Source organism: Phascolarctos cinereus, unplaced genomic scaffold (genome assembly GCF_003287225.1).
Source record: "Phascolarctos cinereus isolate Bilbo 61053 unplaced genomic scaffold, phaCin_HiC Scaffold_4;HRSCAF=312, whole genome shotgun sequence".
NCBI classification, from domain to species: domain Eukaryota; kingdom Metazoa; phylum Chordata; class Mammalia; order Diprotodontia; family Phascolarctidae; genus Phascolarctos; species Phascolarctos cinereus.
Window position 1 is genome coordinate 590,043,091 of NW_027555847.1, and position 18,055 is coordinate 590,061,145.

An 18,055-nucleotide genomic window follows, 5' to 3' on the forward strand; every position below is an offset into this window, starting at 1 on the left:
TTTCTTTTTTGTTTATGCAAGGTTTTGTTTATGCAGAGTTTTCTATTGTGAGATTTCATGACAAAATTGCATTTCATGTATGGTATATAAGATAATACTTTTTGAAGAACCTCACTAGATGAGAGAAAGCAGTGATCAAGAGACCAGTCAATGGTGTGCTTATGGTCAAGTGCCATTGTGACATCTTCCCTTGGCCTCAGAATGTTTTTTTATGTTAAAAGTACCAACCATTAATTATTGGTTGACAGATATTTGGCAGGTTTCAGCCAGTTTGAAATGACATTTTTCATGGTCATGCAAACAGTGCCCTTTATTTGTGGTCTGTTTGAAATAACATTCAAGTTATATATTAATACAGTCTTTTAAATGTATTCCTAGAGATTGAATCTCAAATCCGTTCTGCTTCAAAACCTGACTATGACTACAGATAGTTAATATATATAGTATTTTCTTTGTCTATTGAGACATTGATAGAAATTCTCAAATGAGCAGATGTTGGCAATAAGCAATATTTAGGCAGTTATTTAACAGGGAGTCAAACTATGAAAAGGGAGAACTCCCTGAACTTGGTTGCCTGGGAAGGACAGGAGTCACAGTGGTCATTCATGATACTAAACAGTATCCTTTCAGCCACCTCTTAACTTGTATTCCTGATGTCCCTATTTGGTATGGTCCCTATTTGTCTTTGAGGCCATAAATACTGAAGATTTTAGCCTACTAACATTTTTAGGGGCCAGTTGTTTTTTTTGTTTGTTTGTTTGTTTTTGAGGGGAAAGCCTTTGCTAGTAAAATTTTTGTATTCTCATTGAGAGGTTCACAGGATAACCTACTGATACTTTGCCTGGCAGTAAGTTGCTAACTGCAAAGCCAAGTTCTGCTCTAATTCATTTTTTAGTTGTCTGTAGTATTTTTCTTACAAACAGCTCACCAACTTTTACCAGTAATAAATGATTACCAATCCCTCACTCTTTTAATCCCCCAGCCCTCACATTTTGCCTAAAATAATTTTAATCATTTGGTAGCTGCGTAATATTGAGGGTGCTGGTATTTTATGTATGAATTAGGCAGTTATCAGAGTTAGAGATCCTCTATAGAGTCTTTTTCTTTCACATTGAGAGCCATTAGTTGACAGGTTTAAAGCATGCTTTCCAAGTCTGAGGTGGTCTTTCAGCTGATGTCAAAGGTAAGATCTGCCAAGAACTTCTGTGGTTTGAACAGCAGTCATTTAGAATGAATAGGGTCTTTTGTTAAGGCCGAGAGCTTCTATTTACACTGTCAGCTTGTACCTCCTGCCACTCTAATCAGTGATGTCACTGATTGTTGTGATACAGACTTTTGTTAGCCATACTTAGCTCATAAATGAGAGAAGAAAGAGGAAATATTAAATATATCATTACAACCAACTCCTGATAATCTGGATATTTTCTGTTTTGGGGGAAGAGGACAATTTGCTTCTGGCCTTAGAGGTAGAATCTTGGGCATACTTATTAAGAATAGATATGTAATTTTAAGTAAATACTAAACTTGATTCTCTGGTGTGCTTGGGAAACAATTTTGCAATGAGTTGTGTATTCTGTAAAGGAATTGCCAACCATCTATGACAGCCATTTTCCTTACCTTGCTCACTGTTCATTTCATAATTCTGGGCTTATGTAGTCAGTCTCACTTTGTATTTACTGGAAAGTTTAGCATTTACTCATTTGATAAAATATGATAGTGCATATTTGTATGACCCTTGCCAAGGTATTTTCCTCATGAACAGTGCTAAAAAGGTAGCACAGCATAATTTCCATTTTGCAGATTGACAAAAGAGATAAAAGAGAGGTAGAGTGACTTTCTAACAGTTAACATGTAGCTGATCCATGGTGAGACTAGTCCTTGGACCCAGCTCTCTTGCTTCCAGAAAATACAAGGGTTGATCCACTATGGTTTTTTGGATGAGTTATATCACATTGGAAATATATTGCTGGCCTGCTAAAGAATCAGAGGATTTCTGATGTTGAAGTTAATAAACAGGGATATCCTTAGTTTTTATTGTAAATCATTGCTTTTTGCATTGATCCAGTTGTCTGACAAGCCGCTTCTTTGTAACTTCAGTCAGTGAGCTTTGCTAAACATTGAAAGAAGTGCTTTAACATAAATAGCTGCTTAAACATTTCCGGTCCAAGGAGTTACTAAGAATTTGTAAATGTCTCCACTTAACTGTGCTGAAATTGCGTGGGAGGATAATGCATTTAGACTGACCACTGACAAAATACTTTGAAAAGTGAGGGTTAGATTTTTTTTTTTAAAGGGCAGGTGAGATTTAGCAAGTTTTTAAGTTAAGAGGAAGACTTAGCTTAATACAGAACTCAGGTTGTGATTTATCCCCTGCACAATCCAGGTAGGTGCTCTTGCATCTTTGACATGTATAAGAATCTGGCTTTAGGGTTTAGTATAACCTTGTAAATGGGTTGACAAAAAACATGTTTATGGTGAATATCAGTTTGTTATTGGGTTGTAGAATATTAATAGGTATGATGGGGGATTGTTTTCATCTACAAGTAACTTGGAACATAGAGGTGCTTGTGGTAAATGTTTATTGCTTATAATGAATTATACAAATGTTATTGTAGTTTGCCATTCTTGTGCTAATTGTGAAGTCATTTTCTCAGTCATGTCTGACCCTTTGTGACCTTATTTGGGGTTTTCTTGGCAAAGATACTGGAGTGGTTTACCATTTCCTTCTCCAGCTCATTTTGCAGATGAGGAAACTGAGGCAAAGGGTTAAGTAACTTACCTAGGGTCACACAGCCTAGTAGTAAGTGTCTGAGGCTAAACTTGAAATAAGATCCTCCTCACTCCCAGGGTACTCTATCCAGTGTACCACCTAGCTGCCATTCTTATGAGAAGATAGATACTTGGTTATTTATATAGCACTTTGGTTAAGTAAGCTACCTCTTCAGTCTCTGCTTGATCCTCTTCCTTTACTTACCACCTCTTCATCCCAGAATTTTACTTTTTTCTTTCCTTAACTACCCTCTTATCATTGATATTTTAACATGGGGTGTAAACTAGATCTTTTAGAGGTTCTCACGTCATGGTTAGGAGGCTAGTTTTCTGACTTCATAGTTTTTTCAGGGATAAATGCAGTTTTGAAAATTTTTTTAGTTCCTTGAAAAATAGATAATTTGTAATACTATTATAGGTAGGATGTCATTTTTATAAATGACATTTCCATTTCTCAACTAAGATCTTGATCATGTGAGTCCTTGATAGATACTGGACCTGTGATTTCATTGAAAAACTTCCTGTACCAGTGGAGGTTGGCACCTTCTTTGCAATTCATAGTTTTAGAAAGTTGCCTAGGTTGCTGAGGGCAAGTTGACCAGGGTCACGCAGCTAATATGTGTCAGAACCAAAACTTGAATCCTGGGCTTCCTGGCTCCTTAGACTAGCTTTCTTTCCACTATGCCTTTGCTGCCTTTTTTTAATTTGTATTTTTTTTTTGCAGTGTATTTATCTACTACTATTTTACAGTCTTTGTTTACTTGATAATTAGTGTCTCATTTTTGGTACTGATGGCTTTTCTGAGAAATCAAATTTCCATGGTAGAGTATAAGACTGAGTTCGATAATTTTACTGCCAAGTCATAATACGGTAGCATGAAGTGAGAAGGTAGGAGGAGGGACTACAAGGTGGTTGAAAGCTGACAAGCAAGTTTAGGGTAGAGATCTCAAGTCTTGAAAGGGGAGTAATTGGGAAAGTATTAAAGGCTGATTTGTACATTAGGGCAAGAGCTATTTGGGTCCAACAGAATGGACATGAGGGGTGGGTTAGAAACTTAGAAGATCCCAACTTGGAGAGGGGGAAAGGGGAACAAGAATGTATTAAGCACTGTGCTAATTGCCTTACACATATCTCATTTGTCTCAACAACAACCTTGGGAGGTAGGTTCTAGTATTTATTATCCCCATTTTATAGTTTAGGAAACTGAGGCAGACAGAGGCTCACTGACTTGTTCATAAGCACACAGCTTTTAAATGTTTGAGGGTGGATTTGAACTTGAGTCTTCTTGACTCCAGGCCCAGCACTCTTCATTGCATGACCTGACTGCAAAGAGAGGCATTTCTTTGCAGCACAGTTTGGACTTCATGGGCTGGAAAATAAGGAGTCTTTTTCCTAAGATTAGTGTCTTGCAGGGACAGACTGCAGACAAAACTGCCAAAGCATCCCAAAAGGTACTATGAATTACTTGGTGGATGTATTGCCATCTTATCTATGATAGGGGAATTCATAACTCAAAGAACTTTGAGGTATTACATTGGTAGAGGATTTCATGGCAGTGAAATCACAGTTACCACCCTAATAAATGTTAGCTGATTAGTAGTAACAATTCAGGTCTCTGCATCTACCTCAGGCGCAAGCAGTCTGTCACTTGGATCTGGTCTAAGTCAGGAATGCTAAGAAATCCAAACCAATTTCTAAGGTGTCATATTTTATTAACAGTAGTTTAAAGTTTAAATATAAGAGAAGAAACAAATGGAAGCCAACAAAGTATTCCCCTGCTCTAGCAGTTTATAATTTGTTGATGCAGTGTATTACAAATATTCGCCTTACCTGAACCAAAAAAGAGATAAGGAAACTGTCATCTTCTTGTTGATGTGTTCAACAAAAAGATTTTGATGTAGTCAAGTTTGTTAACAATAGTCTCTCTTTCTCTCTCTAGATATATATCATATTACATATTTTCTACCTTTTTTAAAGCTATTAAAAAACCCAGTGAAATAGTCTTAATATGCCTAGAGATCATATCTCTACCCAGTTTCAGTGTCCTAGGAATAAGTTAACACTTTATTTTCCTTTCAGTTAAAGAAAAATAAGAAGAAATCAAAGTCAGAGGTTAAAGCAGTGCAGAACAGTTCACGCCATGATGGAAAGGAAGTTGATGAAGGTACCTGAGCAGGGAAGGGAACACAGTCATCTATTTTTCTGAGTTGCATTTGTTTAATGATGTATCGTCTAACTCCTCTTTTCATAACTTTGTATCTTATTATACAAATCTGTGACTTTACTAATACACACTTTTATTTAATTGGAATTTGTGAAACATTGAAGTCTTGCCAGTGATTTCTCTTACTGAAAAAACCTGTCGTGCTTCTGGTGGGGGGGAGCATTCTGAGGTTTAACTGACTACATTAAACAGTTAGATTTACCTACTTAGTCTTTGATTCTTAAAGATCAGTGTTTTTCCCTAAACACCTCCCACCTTGTTAGAGGACTTGGAGTGTCCTTATTTAGGAGCCCCCTTTATTATCATCTAAAAAACATACTCCAGTATGTTTTTATATGACACTGTTAGGCTCTGTCCCCAACAAGGTAAAGACACAAGATATTTTCTCTCATCCCTCAGCTTTTATGAGACATCGGTGATAAGTTTGACAAAGTATCTAGAGGAAAGCATGAGGATAGTTGGTGTCACCTGTGTAGTTCATTGCCAGAGAAAATGTTAGATCAGACTCTTATTTCATGTAACCAGCATTGTTCTGATTTTTATTCTACAACCTAAATTTGTCATGATGCCCTGTTCCATTTGTTTTGTTTCTGTTTTTTTCAACGCCACCCTTTTGGTTTGTCCTTACTAAATACCTTTTTTTTTCTCCCTGGGGCTATGTCAGGAGCCTGGGAAACTAAAGTCAGTAACAGAGAGAAACGGCAGCAGCGTAAGCGCGACAAGGTGCAGCCTGATACTGGTCCCTTGGATCCAGCTGTCTCGGGGATAGAAAGTGCCTATACAGTAACCACTGAGCAGCTTATTACAGCTTCGTTTCCCGTTGGTTCCAGGAAGAATAAAGGTACTTAGTGGAGCATAAGAGGGACACATCAAAGATGAACTCCTATTCTGAGCTACGACATAGCATCATGAGTTCAGAACCCGACAATCGCGGCATTTGTATAATGAACCATGATTTAGCTAATACTAGCAACATTGCTTGTTATATACAATACCTTTAAAAATAAGGCCCAGCAAAGCAAAAACTGCATAGCCTTAACTAAAAACTCATAGCCTAAGAGGAGAAAAAGAAACAGCCTGCTTCCCTCATCTGTATTTCCTTTGCCCCTAAAATAAAGTATACTTTCTGTCATCCTCATTTGTCATCATGATGTAGACATTTAGTACATTGAAGCATTTTGTCAGCAGCTTGCATGTTTAGTGTCTTCCTTGAACATTCTGAAGCAAGCATTTCTGGAGAAGTGTAGATCCTGAGGTCCTTGAATCCTCCGTTAAAAGAATGTTTACAACATCAGCTGTTAGGTCATTTGAGTATTTTGCAGATGTTAAAGTGATAGAACTAAAAGGAACCTTGAGAGATCATTTGGACTAGTTTTGTGCCACTGAGTATGCTCAAATTATCAAGTTATCTGGAAGCTCTACATATATTGCCATCATTTTCATCCAGGACAGGCTCAGAGTGATCATGTTGAGTTTGCTTTAGTCTTTGAGTTGTCTTTTCCTTGGCCTCATCGTTGTCTTCACCTGCTTCCTTCTCTTTCCCTTTGCTGCCTGTATGCTTAGTGGAATTTATCAGCATAATGCAGCAGTGACTCATTTTTGTTGAATTTCCCCAGTTTCACTCCTTAGTAATTTTTAGTTCATATCCCTTTTTCACTGTCATATGCATGCCTTTTTGTCAGCCTCTTCAGTTATGATCCTGTAAATGCTGTTTTGGGAAGAGAAGAAAGTACATTGTGATTTATGTTCTTAGGTATCAAAGAACAAATGTCTAGGAACTCCAAATTGTCTTCTCCCCCAACCCCCCAAGTTTCCTGGTCCCAAATGTAGTACAGCCGTTTCCAAAGTCACAATGTTGCTTCTGCTGGGATGATTGAAAAGGTATCTGAAATAGCTCAAAATACAACTGAATTTTTAAACTTCGAGATCTTAGACCTTAGAGATTATGTAATCCATTTTACAGTTGAGAAAACTAAAACTAAGCTGTTACCACCTAAGATCACATAGCTAATTAGCAGCAGAGCCAGATCTCCAGACTACCAGTCTCATTAATACTTTTCAGACTCCCAGTACATCAGTACTTTTCGTTTACTTCTGTCATCATCTTATTATTTAGCAAGGATTAGCACTCATGTTCTCAGTAATAGAAAAAAGAGGGGAGAGAGTCAAAAAGAAAGGAATCAGTATAAATTTCTAATTTTAGAAAATTTTGCTTATAAAATGGCAATGTTGAATACAGTTCTAGTGAACCAGTTCTATAGTTTCACAAATCTTTAGTCACATTATAGAATTTACTTTCAAAGCATAATCTGAGTTTAGGCATTTAAGTACTTCTCAAACCTTTTATTGATTCTTTATTAGTTGATGGTGTAATTAAGATAGCTCAGTTCCCTAAAAGTAGATATGAAATATCTTTGGTGTACACCTGACTTTCCATTCTGATATCAAACCTAAACAAAAGAAGAGTAACTCAATATAGCTGTTCAGTAGAATTGAAATCATGTTGTTTCTAAGTGAATTTGACCTATATAGTTCCCTGCTTAATGTTATGTGAAATTTATTTCTGTTTCAACCAGGTGATTCTCTTCTCAATGTTCAAGGTAGCAACTTTAAATCTGGAAAAGGAGATCTCACCCTTCAGGGTAAGGAGTTAGGCAATCAAGCATTTTTAATGAGTCCCAAAAGCATTTTGGGTTAATACTTGCAAATAGGTATTAAAAGGCTTCTCTCCTTCCCTCTCTCCACCCCACAATATTGATAAAAAGTAAATAATACTAGTACTCTTTAACTTTAGGAACAAGTATTACTTTCAGGTTTGCACAACTGACATTTGTGCTTTAAGGTTTGCAGTACCCTTTGCGTACATTCTCGCTTCAGCCTTGTGAGATAGCAGCTAAAGCTATTGTCCACATTTTGCAGAGGAGGAAACCAAAGAAGGCCCAGAGAAATTGGACTTGCCAGTGGTCATAGAGCTAAATATCAGCGTTAGGATTTTGAACCTAGGTCTTCTTGACCCCGAATCTGATGCTCTTATATACTATACTACTCTATCTCCAAAAAAATTGAATTTATTGCAGTCTGTAAAACTTTTGAGACAGCATTTTCAGGTGTCATCTTCATATCTAACTACCATTATCATCTGACATTCATATGCATGAATATATCATCAGAGGAGAGAAATACAATACTGCTGTAGAATGTAAGTTTCTCAAGGGCAGGATTTGTGTGTATATCCCTAGCACCTGGCACAATAACAACAAAAACAATGATAGTTTTAAAGTTTGTACTTTATATCTCTTATCTCATTTGGTCTGCACAACAACTCTGTGAGGTAGATGCTATTATCTCTAATTTACAGATGAGCAAACTAAGGCTGAAAGGTTAAATGACTTGCCCAGGGTCATGCAACTAGTTTATATGTAAGGTAGGAACTTGGGTTTTTGGAAATCCAAGTCCAACACTCTGTCCACTATGCAGCTTTGCTGCCAAAATAATTGTCAGTTAATAAATGCTTATAGATTTAGCCACTAATTGATTGTAAGAACCCTCATGTTCTCATTCAGGTTTATCATATCTAAATATGTCAGTGTATATGGTATATACTTCCTTTCATGTCATAATGCTACTGAAGAATTAGATTGCATTAATTTGACAAAGTATTTCAAATTCCATACCAGAATCCATAGAATCTCAAAGCCAAAGGGAGCTCAGATCCTATCTAGTTCAACTTGTACTTAAACATCCCCTTCAGGCAGCTTTTTCCACTTTTGGATAGATCTAATTGTTAGAAAATGTTGCCTTAAATTTGTTTCTCCGTAACTTTCACCCATTGCTCTGTTTCTTCAGGATTGAATGAAAACCCTACTGTAAATGGAGGCAGCTGGAATGAAAAGTCAATAAAAATCCCTTCACAGATCAGTGCAGGTGAGGAGAAATGGACATCTGTGTCATCTGCTTCAGCTGGAAAGAGGAAGATTGAGCCATCTATTTGGGGTCAGGATACTGGAGATACTAGTGCAAATGGAAAAGACTGGGGTGTGTCCCTGGTGGGAAGGACCTGGGGTGAACGTTCATTATTCCCTGGCATTGGTAAGAGCTACTAAATCATGTTAATTCAATTTACTAACCTTGTATAACTGGAAAATTTGGGGTTTTCCAGCCTTTAAAAAATCCTCAGGTAGTAAAATAGTATTTGTATAACAATAAAATCTCACCCAAGGAATTGTGTGCAAATATTTTCAAGAAATTCCTATAGTTTAATTAACAGCATAAGATAGAAATTCTGTATATGTAATATAGAAAGAAATTATAGTCTTATGTGTCAGAATTTAGTAGCCTCAGTAAACCACCATTTACAACACATTTTGCCATTCTTAATTTTTTAAAGATAATGAGGAGCTTTTTGTCTGAGTTCCACTACAAAAAAACCCTTCATTTTGTGGCCCTAAAAGAAATTTGGGGGATTCACTTAGAAGTTTATTTGTTTACTTTTTAGAAAGCATAAAATGTGCTTTTAAAGTTAAAAACAAAAATGAGGAGTATAAAGCTTCATTAAATCCAGTACTCATAGGATTCATTATTTCAGTATGGGTGCTTCCTTTAGAACCTAGATTAATACTCCTGGTGAAGAACTGTCTGGTTATGGAATTCCCTAGACTTATTTATGTTGGTCTGGAATAACTAGTCCTCTGCTTTTTGAGCTTTTTTAGGGTTATGATACACAGTATGGCTTTAAGATTGAGGATCAAAAATAAGGGACGAGGACAGGGAAATTATCTTGTCTGATGAAGGCACCTAGAGGAAAAGATCTCATTCATTTGCCAAAATGGCAGAGAAGTGGGGAGTTGGTGCAGAATAAAGAGCCTTTAGATTTTTTTTAATGATACTTGAAATGGTATTCTATTATTAGAATTTCCTATAAAATTTTAATTTTCACTTAGTATTAGGGAACATGAGTGTTCTTAAAATCCCACATGGGTGTTTTTGGCATCCCACTTTTTCATTTTCTTCATTCCTCATAGAAGAATCATAGCTGCTTGCTCTGCAAAGTGGCATGGGGATCATCAATAAACAATTAATATCTATTAAGTACCTACTTCATGCCAGGTGCTGTGCTAAGATGAGGGAGCAGAGGATACGCAGAACATAGTGCATTTTAATTTTAAAATGTTCCTTAAAATCATTAGATATAAAATAGGATTTTTCTCAAAATGTTGAAGTACATGTTTATGGCTTGAAATTATCTTGTAAAAAAATATTGTCATTTCAAATCTGTGCACATATTAACATTGCCACCATAAATTGAAAAGTTCTAAGTAACCTTTGTTTTGACAGCTTCTTGGTCTGGTAACGTGGATAGGAGGGTAAATAATTCGACTGAGCAGAACTCTGCTCCCTTTCCATCTCTGGCACTCACCACTTCAGTTTCTGGTATGTAAAATCAATTTAAACTGTGTTTGAAACAAAAATTAAATTTTACCTTTTTTTGTAAATACATTTCATTTTAAATTGTTTTTTAAATTTCTTGGAATTTTTGGAAGCAAAAATTTCCAAGTACTCTCATCAACATTGTTACTCTGTAAGGTAATAGTAATATGTTTCAGAACAGTGAGACTTGGCCCTTTTATTCTCCTCTATGAGAGAGACACTTCCTGTCTATAGTTAGGAACCAAGGCAGATATTTTCATCTTATGTGAGCCCAAAAGTGTTAGTGGTTGCCTTTCTCTTTTCCCATCCCCCACTGCCACCAGGAATTAAAAACCTTTTTCTTTCTTTGAAAGAAACCACACTAATTAAGTCTCAAGCCCCTCCCCACTAAAAACCAAAAGAAAGGAAGAAATTATTGTGAAAAAACTTCATTATAAAATTGTTGTTTAATTTTTTTGCGTTCATTTTCTCACTTAAGGGTCTACCACTGAGGTTTCTCAGTCTACTGCTTCTGATTTTCAGTGGGATGTAAGCCGTAATCAACCCCATATCGATGATGAATGGTCTGGGTTAAGTATGTCCTTTTAAAAATTACAACAAAGCTTTTTCTCAGCAGGTTGCTTTTAAATAACCTTACTATTTTGTGTCTTTGCCTCTAATTTTACACCTTTTCAACTTTAGTTCAAAAGAGTTTAATGTCAAATGCCCTACTTGAAAACTGATTAATATAATGCCATATTTAAACTAACTCCATACTTGAAATAATATTTAAACACAAATTGCTTTTTCTATTCTAAAGCTACCTTGGGAAATCAAGGGCAAAATGATTGCTTTAAGTTTCTGCTGTTAAATCTCAATGTAGCACATAGTGTAGATCAAGGACACAATGAAAAAAATTGTTACATAGCACTTTGTTTTACAAAGCATTTTACTTGCAAACAGCCCTTTTGAAGGTGAGGATTCAGTCTTGCAACTGCTTAAGTAACTTGAACAAACTCACGTTCGATGGTGGGGCCAGGTCTGAAATGGACTTTTCCACTAAGCCTCTACTTTCAATGATATTATAGAAAGCCTTATAGAAAGGCCACATTAAAAGGCAAGAGTGTCAGAAAAGGCCAAAGGAAAGTGAAGAATACTGCTGCTTTTTTCTTCATATTGGCAATTATCTCCTAACTCATTTATAAATCCTAAGCTCGCTTTGATTTCTGTGGTCCCTGCCTGGTATGTAGCAGATATGTGAGAGTCATTCATGGTTTATTTGGGAGACTTCATAAATTAGTTAACCAAATGATCCAACAATATGACACACAATAGCAGAAGCAAACCTGACCACATTAACAGAAGCCTAGCATCCAGAACCCTGACTTCAGATATTGCCCATCCCAGTACAGGGAGCCAGGGCAACTCCTCAGGTTCAGAATCTGCCCAAATCTTGATTATTTGTGTCCCTTAGCCAACAACCATCACTGCCTCTAACTCCTGCTTCCTCCTTTCCTTTATGGGTGGGTACAATTTTTCTAGGGTTAATTTGCAGGGCTAAAGGTAAGCATACTGGGTGATAGTCTTAATTATCTGTCCTCTTATTTCACAAGGTTCATGATTTCATCATTGTGAATTGTCACTACGTTCGGTGTAGATCTCAACATTTCTAGACCTTAATACTAAACAAATTATTTGCTTATAGCCAAAACTTAGATCCTTTGATGGCTATCTTCCTTTTGATGAGCCTTACTGAACTGAGCTGGATGACAGGCTATGCAATGTGCTAGGTCCTTACTCACAGCCTTTCCATGTTTATAGAAACTGTCAGAGTCTGAGATACATCGTCTCAACTGTATAGACTACCAAAATAAAAGTCCGAAGGGTACATCTCACCTGTGATTCCCCAGATCCACAAAGCCCTACAAGGAGCTCCATCTTTATTAAATTTGATTATTGATATATTGATATTTAAAAACCTTCAGATGTTCATTGTTATTTATTGTAAGTCCATGCCATTCTTAGCTCCTTTTTCAACTGAGAAGAGCCCATTAAGTTGTTAATTTTTCTTTTCTCCATTTAATTTTGGGTTTTCAAACACTTCCTTTAGATCATCCCAACCCCTAAGAATGAATTACTCTCCTAATCCCTAAAGTTGCAAGAATGAAACTTTATCAGTAAATAGCTCTCATAACCCCTGAATATAGACATTTTTAAAAAGAATGAAAAGTTCCTCATTTCTTTTATGATCCAGGGTCACATGCATAGTGCTTAAAGCCAAGAAGTTTGCCTTACACAAAAGATCAAGTTAAATAGAACCCCTTTTCCAGGATCCTCTGGGCGTTTCATGTTAGCATTCCCTACCTTATGGTGCAGTAGAGACTGTGAGCTTTGTGAGAATCATGCTGTAATCCCCTAGGGTTGTGTTTCCCACTAACCAAGTCATTCAACAGACCAGAACTATGGGCCCCAATAGAGAAGTAGTTAAAAAAGCAAGTAGGTGATTGAGTGTTGAATTCCATGTATGTCTCATGATCCATCTTTCAGTGTAATTTTATAGTATAAAATTATGTGTAATTGTGTTCGATAGTCACATTAAGAACAATGTTTTAGATACTTTTTCTGTAGTAATTTAGTCATGTTGAATGTCCTTTTTAAAATTTGCATAGGAAGAAACTGAGGACCAGAAACTTTTAAGAATGTTACTTTAATTTTTATGACATATAATTTTAATATGTCCATGTTAGGGTCTATAAAGAAAGTGAATTGTAGGAGAGTAATTATACTTGGTTATTTTTGTATCTCAGATGGATAAAATAAAATTGTTGAATGAGGCTTTTATTTTTTGTAAAATAGAATGTCTTTGAAAGGCATTATAATATATTTGACTTTTAGATGATGAGGGAGGATTGGAGTAAATGACCTGAGATACCTTCCATTTCTAGATCTATGATATTAGATTTTTAGATGAATAAGGATTTTTTCCATTTTTTAATGGAAACTATGAGAAGTTTGAAATTCATAAGTGTTTATTTGAAATGTGTTGTGTACATTTATTTGTGTATCTGTCACTTGAAGGCCCCTCCCAATTCACAGGTTTCCTAGAGACAGCTACTCCAAGTTCAAGGTCCTCTGGGTCTGCTAGCTAGTGAACCCCTAGTGATGTATTTGTCTTTACTAGCCGGTCAGAAGAAGCAGTTAGTTCAAAGCCACATCATTTAATGGAGTGATATAATAAGAAAAGTAACAGTAAAACATTTCTACCATAAACTTGGAAGTTTTCCTACAAATGCACATGCCAATGAGAAAAAATAGTACCTGTAAGAAACATGTATGGAAGGGTACATGTAGGAGATTCATGTGGCCCGGGATATATTAATGGTCACAAACCCACAGGGATGTAGGTGATGAAGCAATAAAATCAAAAGATCGAATCATACTTAAGCTGTAAGGCTGTCTAATTGATTCTGCTAGGGAGGTCATTGTGCTTCTTTGCATTGGTGCTATCCCTGCCAAATTCTGTTCCACTAAATCCATGGTCTACAACTGAACATTGATTTGCTGCTTTTGGCCTCAGTTACAAATGTTTACCTAGCTTTTCATCCTGAATATGTTCTTTAGTGGAAAAGCCAAAGGAAAAAAGAAAAGCAGCTACCCTAGTCATGGACCACCAACAACACTAGTAGAGGCAGGGAACTTTTTGACTTTTATGGAGTGACTTGTCTTGTTACGTCACTAGTCTCCAATAAGGGTCGGCCAGGTAGTGAAGTGGATAGAGCACTGGGCTTGAGAGTTAGGAAGACTCATATTCCTGAGTTCAAGTCTGGCCTTTGACACTTACTAGCTGTGTGACCCTGGGCAAGTCACTTAACCCTGTTTGCCTCACTTTCCTCATCTGTAAAATGAGCTGGAGAAAGAAATTCCAAACCACTCCAATATCTCTGCCAAGAAAACCCCCAATGAGGTCAGACAAAATTGACTGAACAATTTCAGTAAGAGATTCTTAGGCTCTAACCAGGGGTGAGAAACCTTCACGCTTGAGGCTACATGTGGCCCTTTAGGTCCTCAAGTGCCCTCATTGACTGAATCTAAACTTCACAGAACAAATAGGATTTGTTCTATAAAACTTGGGACTTGAGGCTACAGGTTCCTCATTAAGGAACTGGAGCTCTTTAAAACATGGAACAGAGACACTCCTAGTTAAGTAACTGGCTATTTACCTAGGGCTTAAGTCTTGTTTTCTTTGGACTAAACTTGTCATTTTGCCTGGACAGGGATTGGGGTGGGGGGTGGGGCAGGGAATGGATTAAGGTTCAACCCTGGTGGCAACCTCGCTGGTACTTAGGATGAGAATTACCTCCTGATCTTAATCTCAGAAGACTGGACTATATTTTTTCATTACACATAACTGAAAATTATTACTCTTAGACTTCAGGGTTTTCCCCAGTTTTTTCAATTTTTAGCCTCTGAAGTTCTTACTTTTGGATTTATTGGGAAGTAGGGAGGAACATAGAGATAGATAAAGCTAAGAAACAAAGTTATTGTCAGCTTCTGTCTTTTCGTGTCTAGATATGGATAGCAAAGCATTTAATTTTTTTTATAGGAGAACTTATTTTAAGGTCCCCGAGGTAAGGCCATTTGCCTCTCTCTTTTCCTAAAACTCTCATTTTCCTCCATTGACTTATTCCTGGTCATCATTTGTTCTGGTTAACATTATAGAAACCTGGTATTTTAGTGCTATAAAGGAAACTAGAAATATGTTTTCCTGATGACATTTGTAACCCCACAACTGTGTAGATTGTTAATTTAGTTGGGGAGATAGTACTAAGTTGATTTCTTCTCTCTTTATTCTTCATTAACTTTTCAGTTTCAGACTTAAGTGACAAATTATTTTATATCTCAGTTGTGATACTAGAGCACTGGATTTAGTTAAAAGATTATTGGTCAAGTCTTTACTAGCTGTACGGGCTTGTACAAAATCACTTAAATTCTCTAAACTTTGGTTTCTTGTCTGTAAAATAGGTATAATAACTGGATTATGTGACCCATAAAGTAAGGGTTGTTTGTTCTATAATAACTTTCAAAAGAGTTGACTTAGACTAAAAATGATATATTACTAATGGGAATCAAGATACACCTGAAATTTGAGGGTGGGGGAGATCAGTCTGCCATCTTGAAACTAAATGGTCGTCGTTCAAAATGTTCTCAGGTTAATATCTATAATTTTAAAGACATCTTAATAAAATATGATTGGTAGACCGAACATAGAGAACAGGGAATATTCTGAATAAGTTCTCCAGAACCCCTAGTTCGTGAGCAAAGAATTATGTCTGCCTTAGGTCTCTCCCAACTCCACATCAGACACCAAAGCAATTTTCCTAAAGTGTGTCTACTCAACAAAAGTCCTTATTTGGCATTTAAAATAACCCTTTATATTCCGGCCCCTTCTTACTTTTCTAGTTTTTGAGTACTGTTTTTTTTGTTGTTTCTTGTTTTTTACGTTTTACTGCATCTGCCCCATACATAGTTTGATACAGCTATTGACCTACTTGCTGTTCCTCACACATAACACTTCATCTACCGTCTCTGTGCCTTTGAACCAGCATATTCCTTAGCCTGAAATGCTCTGCTTCTTAAACTTCCTGACTTCCTTCAAAATTCAGCTTGAAAGTTACCTTCTTTTAAAAGTCTTTATCTATATCCCTAGCTGCTATAGTCTTTCCATGAGATTTCCTTCCATCTATTCTATATGACTGTTGTACTTACCTACTTATATTCTTGCTGTTTCCCATATTACATTGTTAAATTCCTTCAGGAATTATTTTTTCCTTCTTTGTGTCTTCAACATTTAGCAAACAGTGAGCACTTCGTAATTGCTTGTCTTTTGTAGTGTTGTTTGAAGGGAATTGCTTATTTGGATTGGGTGAAATAGCTTTAAGTGAAGGAAGGTAGGAATAGTGAAATTAATTCTAGACACGAGGCAAAGGAATTTCTGGAGGTGGCACACAAATGATTGTAGAATTTCACAATAGGACTTCTTCCATACTGCAGGGATCTCTGATTCTGTTAATATTTGTTAACTGGTCCTCTCGGCACAGATTATTACATTCCTTGATAGATAGCCTTCAAGAGTCATTTTATCCAGAAAATTATTCATCTGCCCTGTGGTCAGTCTATTGAACAAACAGGTCGAAGGGAACCTTTAGTGGAGAAAGATGAGAGTGGGTGAGAGGTATTAGAAGAAATTAAAACAGACTGGAAAGAAGTTATGTTTACTTGATAGAAAACTATTCTAAGTGAAGCTTTTAGAAGGAAGATGAGGTAGTTAAAAAGACAGTTCTATTAGGGAATCCATGGACCACTGACTCATAAAAAGGAACTTAGCAGGAAAAAGTTGGTTGAAGTAATTAAGGCCAGAAATCACCAAGTTCTAGAACATACCTCGGTAGATATTGTAATAATAGGAAGAGGGAAATTCAGGAAATAAAAAGGGAAATGGGAATACTGAATGACTAAGTAGTAGAATAACTTGTCTAAAGTTATATACCTAGAAAGCCAGTTCAGTGGATTATGTGAGAGTAAAAAAATAAGGTTTTGCTAGCATGCTGTTTTGAAAGGTACCATGGTATATAGAATTGGCCTTGGAATCAGGAAAAACTGAATTTCTCAGTTCCATCTCTGATGCATGCAGGCTGTGTAGCCCTGACTGCTTTAGGCTTTCAGTGTCCCAAGAAATAAGTTACAAACTGTTGCTCATCTGCTTTAGTAACAGGAGTTTTCTCATTGAGAGTCACGTGTCCCAGTGAAATGACAGGTTCAACTAATTCCTTCTGTCCTTTTACAGAAGTAAGGGATGTGTATGGGACCAGGGTGGGTGGGACCTTTTTACCCCATTGTGAAGTTATTGCTAAACAAGTCATTGTAACTCATGAGACAGAAGCCCTGTGAAAGCTGGTGTATTTTGCTATTATTTTTTAAATAGGGAGATTAGACATTTATATGGTGCTTTCAATTTATAGATGGACTTTCTTCTGCTGATCCCAGCTCTGATTGGAATGCTCCTGCTGAAGAGTGGGGCAATTGGGTAGATGAAGAGAAGGCTTCACTTCTGAAATCCCAAGAGTTAGTCCATGATGAGAAAGTAAGTAAACAATTTATTAATTTATTTGTTTTTGTTCCTTTAGTTAAGCTTCATATTTACCAAGAAAAGGGGTTTGCTGTTGTGTTTTTTATCATTTCATAATCCAGTAGGAGGAGATTATTGCATTAATCCACATTTTCAGTGCTTTCTGTCCATAACTTTTGAAGCATAGGGAGGGACACATGCCATAGTGGAAGACTTTACTTCCATATGCTAACTGAGGTACCTGAGTTACATTACAGCTTTTTAATAAATATAGGAAGTGAACCAGAAGATTGCTGTAATATTCTATGATTCATTGAGGAGTGTATGCTTTATCTGATGGTAGAGACTGTAGATTATACACACTTGGTCATTCTGTCTAGTACTTGTTCATATCTACCAGAATATTGATCCATCACTATAAGCTTTTCTTTAGGTCTTTTAACATTCCATGGGTCTGAGCATTACATATCCAGGTGGTCCATAAATTATCCTTTGCTCCTGCTACATGCAGGCTACACATCCATTTCTGG

General features: G+C 36.5%; 1 protein-coding gene across 3 annotated transcripts in view; it reads left to right on the forward strand.

Annotated features, from left to right (window-relative positions):
• The window catches only part of MTDH (metadherin), a 64,740-nt gene that overhangs the window by 31,829 nt on the left and 14,856 nt on the right, over positions 1–18,055 (forward strand). Inside the window, exons 3-9 of one of the 3 annotated variants that reach the window (XM_020968932.2) lie at positions 4,849–4,933; positions 5,658–5,834; positions 7,570–7,635; positions 8,840–9,082; positions 10,328–10,423; positions 10,899–10,994; positions 17,419–17,540. In XM_020968932.2, the coding sequence (XP_020824591.1) occupies positions 4,849–4,933; positions 5,658–5,834; positions 7,570–7,635; positions 8,840–9,082; positions 10,328–10,423; positions 10,899–10,994; positions 17,419–17,540 (885 nt within the window). The remainder of the gene's footprint in view (positions 1–4,848; positions 4,934–5,657; positions 5,835–7,569; positions 7,636–8,839; positions 9,083–10,327; positions 10,424–10,898; positions 10,995–17,418; positions 17,541–18,055) is intronic. The other 2 variants (XM_020968939.2, XM_078153671.1) reach the window with 2 other exon arrangements.